General features: G+C 31.9%; 1 protein-coding gene, 1 long non-coding RNA gene and 1 pseudogene across 3 annotated transcripts in view; 2 read left to right on the top strand and 1 right to left on the bottom strand.

The window, feature by feature from the left end:
- Positions 1-11,876, bottom strand: part of LOC125843894 (8-hydroxygeraniol dehydrogenase-like) — a 74,096-nt pseudogene that overhangs the window by 59,245 nt on the left and 2,975 nt on the right.
- LOC125843862 (uncharacterized) overlaps positions 3,509-11,876 on the top strand; it is a 573,332-nt gene continuing 564,964 nt past the window's right edge. The window contains exon 1 of the mRNA XM_049523084.1: positions 3,509-3,718. Coding sequence (XP_049379041.1) covers positions 3,576-3,718 — 143 coding nt within the window. The 5' untranslated portion in view covers positions 3,509-3,575. The remainder of the gene's footprint in view (positions 3,719-11,876) is intronic.
- On the top strand, positions 9,794-11,592 carry LOC125843934 (uncharacterized). Of its 2 annotated transcripts, none has more exons than XR_007444087.1 (3): positions 9,794-9,884; positions 11,130-11,203; positions 11,399-11,592. It is a non-coding gene; the product is annotated as an uncharacterized LOC125843934 (long non-coding RNA). The 2 variants fall into 2 exon arrangements; XR_007444088.1 differs by lacking the exon at positions 9,794-9,884 and adding an exon at positions 10,850-10,931.

The following is an 11,876-nucleotide window of genomic DNA, read 5'->3' as shown; positions in this document are numbered from 1 at the left end:
TTTTTTTTTTTTTTAATTGTGTAAGGAATTTGCTAATAACAGCATTCCTTGAAAAATGGTGTCTAGTCCTCTAATAAATGGTACTCACTTTTTTCCAATTTATACTTTTTTTTTTGGTCAACATCTTCTCTTCTTTCTTTTTTAACTAGTTTATGTGCCTGATGTAATCCTAACTATTAATTTATTGATAATTTCAAAATTTATCTAATAATTAAATAATACTATCAAACAAATACTAAACTTTAAATATGCGTAGATAATAATTCTAATAATATCTCAAAAATAAAAATTCAAATCCAGCAAACTCACACACCAATCATCCTGCATAAATAAAACTTAAAATGTTACCTTTTCATATTTTGAAATATGATAATGATTTGTGCATAATTATTGTTTAACACTATATATTTAAGGAATATAAATATGAAGAGTAAAATAAAGAGATTCTATATATCCTTGTCTATTACTTTTCGTATATTTTAATTTCCAAAAAAAATTATAAAATTTTCTCACTCGTGAAATTTAATTTAATTTTTCACTTGTATTCTACTTTCGAAAAAAAAAACATTTTATTCCTTAATTGATTTATAATATCTTTTAGCGTTATTCAAGTTTTTAATTTAATTTATTTTCTGAAATTAATTCAATATATATATATATATATATATATATATATATATATATATTTCAGAACAACTCGACTCTGTTACTTCATTTTTAGATTTCGGGAAATCTCTGCCTTAAAAACAAAAAACTTAATGTCGGACGCGTTAGTTTTAATACTTCTGCATCAATAAACATTTTCATGTCAAGAGGTATTGATCACGCTCTAACTTTACCAATCCTAATAAGATATTGTCTCAGATAAAATTTTAACTAGAAACATCATACCAATTTTATTGATATCCATTAAAACTCACCTTAGAATCAAAATATTTCTCAATTGAAAATAAATTAAATGAATAAAAATAATCTAACTATAAAGACATAAAATGAAATTTTACCTAACAAATTGTGGGCCTTGTTTATTTGAAACTATAAGATAATGACCTAGCAATTTATTTATAACTGGCCAAGCATGAAGAGTAGACTTCATTGTATAGAAGATAAATAACCGGTCAAAAAAGTTATTTTAATAAATATGTACATTATTAGAAGTAAGTAGGAAATTTCTTGGAAACTTCAATGCAATATACACACAATGGACCATTAAAAGTACAAGCAAATAAAGGTGCAAAGAAAAAACCAGGGTAATTTTTATGTCACTGACAACATGACTTGACTTCATCAATTCATTGCAAAGTCAAGTCTAATTCAATTTATAGTTTATAGTTTCTACCCTAAATACTAATTCACTTTATAATTTAAAATAATTACATATTGTCTTACTAGTTAATAATTTTGTACCAAATTTCAAGTCATAGAAATTTAAGAGATGGTGAAACGTACTCATATATAATCAATTGTGATAGATTCAACCTATCAGTAATAAATGTATGGTTAAAACCCCATTGGATTTGTGGAGCTGAAATTTCTTAGAATGTATTTTTTATTTTATTTTTGTTTTTTTATCTGGTATCTGGTACCGCATTGGAGCTCTACTATTCTGAATTCGCTCCACTTAAGGCCCCGTTTGGAGGAAATGTCGAACCCGAAACCTCTGATTAAGTGAGGAGCAATCTTATCCGCTCCACCACATTTTTTGGTGATTTTTTAAATGTGTGGTACAAAATTACACTAGATGCAAAAAGCTTTTTTGAAAAAATATCAATAATTACATCTTCCATTCCAGTGGAGTTTATAAAGTCAAAGTCGTCTGCTTTCTTTCTGTGAAATTAAAGACAAATTTCAATCATTTTTTGGCAGAGAAGATAAAGGGAGGTTGGTGTTTGTACTTGTGGAGCAATAAATTTCGTAGCGGAATTAGGAATTTAGTGAAGAGTGTACAAATATTTTTCTTAGTTATGTGTGTAAAAAATTAAATATACACTTGTAATAATAGAGTAATATTTAATCTCGATATACCACATAATTTTCTAGTGATGTGTGTGCACCAAACCACCCTTCACCTTAAGTGGCTCCGCCCATTACAATAATTCCATTTAACTTCTAAAATTTTGTTTCTTCTCATTTGGAACTCTTTTTCTTTGAAGCTTCATCCGCTTGTACTTTTAGCAGTCCAGTTTGTAGTCCAGAGAGGACAAGTTTATTTTTTGGCCGAAATTCCAAAATGACAACAAAAAAATATTAAAAAGCAAAGGGGTAAAGGCACATGATCCCCACACCTTACCCCAAAATTTTTAACGCGGTTAACAATGTAAAATGGAAGGCACGTGTGAGGCCCTTGTAAGGCGAATGGCTCTCACACCTTTATTAAAATAATTACACGAGTTATTTGTACGAACTTTTGACAAAGAGGAAAATAATCACCTTTTAAATTAATAAAAGCCTAAAACATGGCGATTTGATCCTAGAAGAACTCTTGAAAGCTTTCAAATACTCTCAAGTTGCCCTCGTTATTTTCCTTTAAATAAAAGGAAAGATATACATTCTTTCCTAAGCGGACTGAAAAATAAAAAAATAAAACAATCAAATTGAAACAAAATGAGTATTTTCTATTTCCATCCAATGACAAATTTCTCTGTTTGTTACAAAACAACTAGATTCTTTGCTTGAGAAAAGAAGTTGGGTCTACGATAATCCAATCTTCTTGAACCTACAGATATTTATATAACTCCCGTTTTAATAGAAGTGATGTGACACCTCTCTTGAAACCAATGTAGCTCAAGTGGTCGAGCAACTATTGATAGGAGTGTATATCGTTTGTTTCTTATCCATCATTTTTTTTGGAATAAACTAAAAAAGAAAGTAATCGTATAAATTAAAACAGAGAAATTAGTTAATTACAATTTTTTCCAAATAATAATCAATCAATAGCAGAGATATGGTCCAATTTTTCTTACGGTGAGTCCATAACCATAAATAAAAAGAATTTTTATTTAATTACAATTATTAAATGAGAGATCGAATAATAATAATGATTATGGTAGAGTCATAATATTCCTTCGTTCTTAATTAAATATTTTGGGTTTGTGCCTTGATTATTGACTAGTCCTTGTTAGGAAGTGTTTTACCCTCGATGTGAGACCTCTCAACACGAATCTGAATTAAGTCAGGCATCTATGCGGATACATAATTCTAAGTAGAACTAACTCACAATAATTTGATTCATTCGGATATATTTTTCAAAGATATAGCCTTTCCTTGTAGCTTCATGCACTTATATTTTGAGATGTCCACTGTGTTCATATTGCTGTGGCAGTGGAACCCATAGCAATAATTCAATTGGAGTAGACCCCGTCTTTCAAATTTTTTACCAACAAAACATGAAGACTAAACTTTATTGCATTGAATATAAACAATCAGTCAAAAGCAATAAATGTAGAAAATTTCTTGGAAACTCTAATGTATATCCACACAATGGACTACTAAAAATTTCTTTGCACATACAAGTGCAAAGAAAAAAGAAGGGCAATTTCTTAGTCATTGAGCTTACTGCACCTTTCGATTCATCAATGGCGTTAGCAATACTCGTTCTTCTCGTTACTCTATTTTTCATGGGTTTTTTCTCTATTTATAAACGTCACTTCGCCGGTTCCGATGATGATCGACGCCGGAGAAATCCATCTCTGTCCTCGTCGTCTTCCTCCGCACACAGGTTGTAAGTTTTTCAGTTACTGTAATTGCTCTGAATTTTTTTAAATTTTATCTCATTCTATCGTTATTGTTAATCGTTACTCCTTCCATCCTAATCTATAACTTTATTTTTCTTGTTAGACAATTAACCCAATCCATGGCATCTTCTTCTTCTTCGTATGCGAGTGATTCACAAAACTGTACTCAATGGAAGTACAATGTCTTTCTAAGTTTTAGAGGTGAAGATACCCGTAAAACATTTACAAGTCACTTGTATGAAGGTTTGAAAAACAGGGGAATAAATACCTTTCAAGATGATAAAAGGCTAGAGAATGGCGATTCCATCCCAGAAGAACTCTTGAAAGCTATCGAAGAGTCTCAAGTTGCTCTTGTCATTTTCTCAAAGAATTATGCTACGTCAAGTTGGTGCTTGAACGAACTAGTGAAGATCATAGAATGCAAGGAAGTAAAGAAACAAATAGTCATACCGATCTTTTATGATGTGGATCCATCAGACGTTCGACACCAAATAAAGAACTTTGCAGAAGCCTTTTCCAAACACGAATCGAGATATAAGGATGATGTTGGGGGGATGCAGAAGGTGAAACGATGGAGGACTGCTCTAAGTGCTGCCGCGAATCTAAAAGGTTATAATGTTCATGGCAGGTGAGTAAAAAACACATAAATTTACTTATCATGAAGACTAGCTATACATACTATCTAATGGGAGTATTCTACTATAGAACAAATCTGTACCTCAAAAATTTATTTATTTCTATATATGGAGTGTATAACTTTTATGGTCATCCAAGTATACTAAATTACTTGCTAAAGTCACTTGTGTTGATTTTGTATAGTTACATCAATTTATTTACTCAATGACATTGTTCCATAGATAATATTTTGAGGAGTTCGATTTATGTACCTTGTCCCTTGACCCTTCTATCATGATTATGCACTTACTTTTTGTAGGATTGAATCAGAATGTATTCGAGAACTTGTTGACGATGTTTCTTCCAAATTATGCAAGACTTCTTCATCTTATTTGCAATATACTGTGGGAATAGATACTCATTTGGAGGAAGTAAAATCCCTGCTAGAGATGGAACCTGATGGTGTTCGGATTTTGGGGATCTGGGGAATGGGGGGAGTCGGTAAAACGACTCTAGCAAGAGCTGTTTTTGATAAACTCTCACCTCAATTTCAATATAAAAGTTTCCTTGCGGATGTAAAAGAAACTAACATAAATAAAATGCATTCTCTACAAAATGAACTTCTCTCTGAACTGTTAAGGGAAGACAAAAAATATGTGAAGGATAGGGAGAAAGGGAAGAGTGTGATAGCTGAAAGACTTCGTTTTATGAAGGTTTTAGTTGTGCTTGATGACATCAATCATCGTGATCATTTGGAGTATTTAGCAGGGGATCTTGGTTGGTTTGGCAGTGGAAGTAGAATTATTGCAACAACTAGAGATAAGGAAGTTTTAGGGATGAATAAAGTAGTACATGTACATGAAGTGGCTACACTACTCGAACCTGATGCTATTCAGTTGTTCAATCATTATGCTTTCAAGGGAGAAGCTCCAGATGAGTATATTAAGAAGTTGGCTCTAGAGGTAGTCAGTCATGCTAAAGGTCTTCCTTTAGCGTTGAGATTGTGGGGGACTTGGTTATATAATAAAGATAAAACTAAGTGGAGAGAAGCTGTAGACAAGATAAAGAGAGAATCTAGTCGAGATGTTGTTGAAAAACTCGAAATAAGTTTTGAAGGGTTGCAAGATGAAGAGAAAACGATGTTTCTAGATATCGCATGCTTCTTTAGAGGGAGGAAGGAAGATGACATCATTAAAATTCTTGAGAGCTATGATTTGTACCCCCGTATCAGATTGTGTGGTCTAATTGAGAAATCTCTTGTGTTCATCTCTAAATATAAAACAATTCAAATGCATGACTTAATTCAAGAGATGGGTAGATATATAGTGAAAAAGCAAAAAGATTCCGGAAAACCTAGCAGAGTATGGAATGTTGAAGATTTTGAAGATGTGATGATGGGGAATATGGTAAGTAAGCTAAGCTAAACAATGCAATAGTATTCATATTTCAAACATATATATATATATATACTCTGTTCCTGTAGCTTCATATACTGAGGCACAAGTCATTTAAGTTGTTTCAAATCCACACTACCTATTTGTTTATCTCATGTTAATAAGGTATGAATTACTCTAATAGCCACTTAATATATTTAATCTTATATCATTCTTTGGATTAACTTGAAATTTATACAGTATTTAATTTGTTCATACTAATTTATTCAATAATTTTTTTAAAGCTAATATCACCCATTTATTTACCCTAAGTAATTTTTTATTAATAAAATTCAGAAATGAAAAAATAAAATTTAGGAGGGCCAAAACTTAATTACCTTACTAATTCACTTGATCATTATTAATTGTTTTTTCATTTAAAAGATGACAGTTATTGGCACTATTTCAGTTACCATTTTTGTTTTATGAGAGCATGGAAAACTTTTTAACTTGAGTCTAATAAACTTCTCCAAAAATGTATCATTAAAAAATAAAATTAACTACGCAAAGCATTTCTCTTAACTAATATTTGTACCTAAAATTTTATTTGATGGTGCTGGCTCTTCAAGTACAATAATAAATAATATAAAACATGACAAAAATTTGTAAGAAAACAATGATATTGATAAGTGGATTGTACATGACATGTTGATTCATGATCTTTTTATAGGGGACAAGGGAAATGGAAGCAATCTGGTTTACTTATTCTAAAAAACCATGCTTTAGCAAAGACGCAATGCAAAATATGCAAAGTCTTAGGATATTAGGCATATTTCCTGAAGACAGATCATCTTATGTGGAAACTATGCAAAGGCTATTAGGCCAAGATGGCTCTATTGAGTACCTGCCCAACAACTTGTGTTGCTTTGTCTGGCATGAATATCCTTGGAATTCATTGCCAGAAAATTTTAATCCCAGAAGGCTTGTTCATCTTGATCTCCGATGGAATTCATTGCATTGTTTATGGAATGAAACAAAGGTACCATTCTATTTGAGATACTTTCTATTTTTAATTGTCCTAGAATTATATATGATTATTGTGTTTAAATTAAATAAGTTATTTGTTCTATTTCATCATTCTTTTTGTGTTTTGAATAGCTGCCACAATTTCCGTCTCTACAAAGGATAGATCTAAGTTGCTCTAAAAGCCTGAAGAGAACACCAGATTTTGAGGGGATGCCAAATTTGAAGTATTTGAATCTAGAGCTATGTACGAGTCTTGAAGAAGTTCATCCTTCCCTCAAGGATTGCAAAACACTCATTGAGTTAAATTTGTCTGATTGTACAAAACTTGAGAGGTTTCCATATGTTAATGTGGAATCTCTTGAATCTTTGAATCTAAGCTTCTGCTCTAGTTTAAAGAAATGTCCAGAAATAATGAAGCAGGGAACTACCAAAAAGATTAAGATGTCACGCTCTGGGATAAGGGAACTGCCATTATCTTTCTTTGACCTCCAACCTCATCTTACAGAGCTAGATTTGAGGGGCATGGATGGCCTTGTATCTCTTCCAAGCAGCATTTGGAAGTTGAAAGGTTTGGTGTGGCTAAATGTGTCAAACTGGTCAAAACTTGAAAGCTTGCCAGAAGAGATAGGTGATTTGGAAAACTTAGAGTATCTTAATGCCGACTGTACTCTAATCTCACGACCTCCGTCTTCCATCGTCCAGTTGAACAAGCTTAAATCATTGACTTTAGAAAAAGAAGAATCAAAACATACAGTGAACTTCGTGTTCCCTCAGGTGAGTGAGGGATTACGCTCATTGGAATTTCTGGATCTCAGTTACTGCAATATAATAGATGGAGGACTTCCGCAAGACATTGGATCCTTATCCTCTTTGAAAGAGTTAAATCTCAAGGGAAATAATTTTGAGTATTTGCCTCATAGCATAGCCCAGCTTGGTGCTCTTCAAACCTTGAACTTATCACATTGCAAGAGACTTAGACAGCTGCCAGGTTTCACGGGGATGCAATGCTTGGATACTTTGGATCTCAGTTTCTGCAATCTAACAGATGGAGTGCTTCTGGACTTATTAGATAGCATAGGCCAACTTGGTGCTCTTCGAATCTTGGACTTATTAGATTGCAAGAGGCTTACACAGCAATTAGATACAATATGTGTAGATTGGAGTACTGATTGGATCTGTAATTCATTGTTCCAGAATTTCTCAGCATTGCAGCATGATATCTCTGCTTCAGATTCTTTGTCACTAAGAGTGTTCACCCTCACAGGGAATATACCAATACCAAGATGGTTCGACCATCGGGAAGATGGTAGAAGTATATCAGTCAAATTGCCTGAAAATTGGTATGTAAGTGATAACTTCTTGGGATTTGCTGTATGTTACTCTGGCAAATTAATTGACGCAATAGCTCATTTGATTTGTTATGATGAGAGGCCAGTGACGCGTATCACCCAGAAACTTGCCTTATCCAATCATTCAGGAAAATTTCAGGAATCTCCTATTCATTTTTTCTTGGTACCTCTTACTGGCTTGTTGGATAAATCTAAGGCAAATGGAAAAACACCAAATGACTATGGGCGCATTAGGATATTTTCCACTGGAGAAATGAAGGAGTTTGGACTTCGTTTATTGTATAAAGATAAACCTAAGATTGAGGCGAGTTGCTCATCTTCTCAGAAACAATGATGAACTAACAGCCATGATGATAGTGAACACCAAGATGAAGCTAGACTATCCGTTTTAAAATGAGAATGATCATACACCAGAAGCAACTTTTTTTTTTTTCTTCAAATTTTATAAGAATTTTTTTTGTACAGAGCCACATTTTGTTGTTTGTTGGATGGTGAAATGGAGGTTTATTTTTCATGCTCAATCATTCATTGTTTACTAATTGTCTTTTCTCTTTTTATATACTATTCTCTCCAAAATCAAAAAAAAATGTTCTTCTCTTGTGCTGAGCCATGATTTACCATGGTGAGTTAACTTGTATGAACAAGCTTAAATTTTCGGTTGACTTATTTTGGGTTTGAGCCTCGGATATAATCTTAATAAAACAACAATAAAATAAAACTACACCTAACAAATTGTGGGTCTTGTTTATTTGAAATAGCAAGGCAATATCGTAACAATTTCCTTGTGACTGACAAAGCATGGAGACTTCATTGCATTGAAGATAAATAACTAGTCAAATGCAATAAAATGTAGTAGATTTCTTGGAAACTCCAATGTAATATGCACACAATGAACCATTAAAAGTACAAGTAGATAAAGGTGTAAAGAAAAACAAAGGCAATTGCTTTGTCACCGGCAACATGACTTGACTTCATCCATTCATTTTGATTGAAAATAACAACCCATCCAAAAACTACCTAACAGATTCGCAAAAGAAATTGCGTATGCAATTATCGAAGAAACAAAGAAATATTTTTGAAACTTGTGGTTTAAAATCATTTCATTAAGGAGAAAATAAATATTTTAAATTAATTTTTATTAAATATAGAACTGTCATTTTTTTTATGGACTACAAAAGAAAACATATAAATTTACAAGAAAGTACTTAATTTTACATTTTTTCCCGAGATACCAACCAATCAAAAGCAGGGATATGGTCCATTTTTTCTTAGAGTAAGTCCATAACCATAAATGAAAAGAATTATTAGTTAATTTCAATTATTAAACCTAGTTTTTTTTTTTTTGACAAAACCTAGTAATTTTGACTCTCAACTTAATTTTTAAATTTATTATTTTAAAAAAAATTAATAAGTGTCACACTCTTTTTTCTTTTTTCTACTATATTAGAAGTGTGGGATGCCTTTTGGTATCAACATGTTTGTTAAATGTTTTTCTACTATATTAGAAGTGTGGGATGCCTTTTGGTATCAACATGTTTGTTAAATGCCAATAAATTTCAGCTGAAGGGTATTTTAGTCTTTTAGTAAGATTTTCTTATTTTACGTGTCATCTAGATTGAATGCTAACAGCCAGCACATCAACTATTCCATCTTTATCCTCTGAATCCTCTCCTCCTCCTTAGTAAAAACATCCTTCCTCTCATACTCAAATTAATGTTACATTGCAATACCTTTTGATATATATATATTTGATTCTACTTTGTCTATTGTTTCAACTCTCAATTCTGGTGAGTTTTTTCCTTCGTTTAATTTTGATTATTGTGATTTATTTCATTCAATCATCGTATTCCTCTCATCTGTTGAAGAGGAAAACAAAGGTCTTTTGGTGAGCTTTATTTAAGTATGTCACTTGGTAGATTTGATTCTATGGTCAACCCCATTTCCTTTACTTTTGAATTTTGTGTTTTTAGTTGTTTTATTAGCTATTCTTTTGTGTTTCTTATCTTTTCTGCTTCTTGCTGCTTTATTGGTTCAAGTGTGAATATACAGAATGGAGAAGAAGTTGCCATTAAGATGACCTGCTACATCCCATCAACACAAATACTAAATAAATTGACGTTAATTTCAAACTGATTTCAGAAAGCTATTAATTTTCATATTTCTAATAGGGTGCACTCTAACCCTATAAACACGTGATATAGTTTGTAACTTCTTACGTTTTCATATCCATGATGTTCGAGCTCAACACAAATACTAGATAAATTGACATCTCTTTAATGCAAAAATGATATGAACTGCTACTTAATTCTTATAATTGATGGTTTGAACAACAAACTCTAATTCATTTGTGCATATGAGACAATTTCTTTCGGGTACTAATCAACACTGATTTCCTTTGAACTTATACATTCTGATTAACTCTTTGTAATGTATCCAAGGAGTTCGATTAAAACTTACATGATGAAAGCTCACCAAATCTAATTTGGTTTATTCAAATTTATTCAAGGAAATATAACATTCTTCTTTTCATCACAAGGATTAGTGATGTTGCAACTATGTAATTTTTATGTGGGATAAGTCAAGGGTATAATTGTTCAAAGATATTGATTTGTCGTTAACATCTACCATTTTTTATTGTTGAAGTTGCGATGAGCATGTTCTTTAATTTGATTAATTATCTATTATAAATTGTTCTGAAAATCTGTAATGGTAATGTAAAATATTGCATCTAAAATTTATTATTTACATTGTAGGAAGTATGGAAATAAGGGGGTCAGCTTCTTGGCATATTAGGAAGCATGGAATTAATTAGGAGGGCGTTTTTTTCGATGAGGGTAGGGAGTTTGGATTGGTGTAACAAAAATTGAATTTTTAGGTTTCTTATTCTTCCGCATATAGCTTATTATTGTTCTGTTGGGAGTTCTGCTAAGTTATTAAAGAACCAATTTGCAAACTGATTATTATCTACAAATTGTCTCAGTTGATATATACTCTCTTGAATCTATAACATTGTTTCAATATTGAAAATGCAGATTCTTTGAGGTCGTAGCAGGGGTAATTTGAGCTTGTGATTGGACTTTTAGCTAGTCATTTCATTATTTATAAGGTAAGAAAGGTGCTCCAATTTTTTTTAATTTCTTTTTCGTTGGTCCCTTTGTAGCCATTCATTTAATGGTATAAGAGAGGTTGTTGAATATAATTTGACCACTTGACAAAGAGAGAATTTCTGAAAGTATTTCAAACCTGTTTATCATCTATGTATACTATGACTGTACTGATGTTAGCTTGATCTGTGTTGCAGCCCTACAGGCTTCATCTTCTCAGGATACAACACAACTAACTACACAGTTTTAGTTCTTGAAGCTGTTTTAGAAACAACAATAGTTACTCTAGAACTGAAAAATTGTACTAAATGATAGTTGTAGTACAAATAGTTGTGAATATTAACGTGTTATTCATGGATCATGATAATGAAATTCCACCTCTTATGTTTTTCCTTTCCCGCTAAAGTCAGTTCACTTTCTCTCTTCCTAACCACTCTTTTATATATAGAGTGTTCTTTCAACCCAATTTTATCTCCTAAAAGCATTAGCAATAAGTTGGATTATGAAACAATCAAATACAATATAAAGTATGACAATGTTCTTTGTCGGTCACGATAGCAGATCGTTGGGCCCGTGCTTGCACGGGCTTATATCATCTAGTCTATTTTAATAAGTACAAGAAAGACATTTGATTAATCATCTCTGAAATTAATGTAATCTAAGCAAAGAAACACT

The sequence above is a fragment of the Solanum stenotomum genome, chromosome 11 (assembly GCF_019186545.1).
Source record: "Solanum stenotomum isolate F172 chromosome 11, ASM1918654v1, whole genome shotgun sequence".
Taxonomy (NCBI): domain Eukaryota; kingdom Viridiplantae; phylum Streptophyta; class Magnoliopsida; order Solanales; family Solanaceae; genus Solanum; species Solanum stenotomum.
This window is presented reverse-complemented; position numbering and strand designations above follow the sequence as displayed.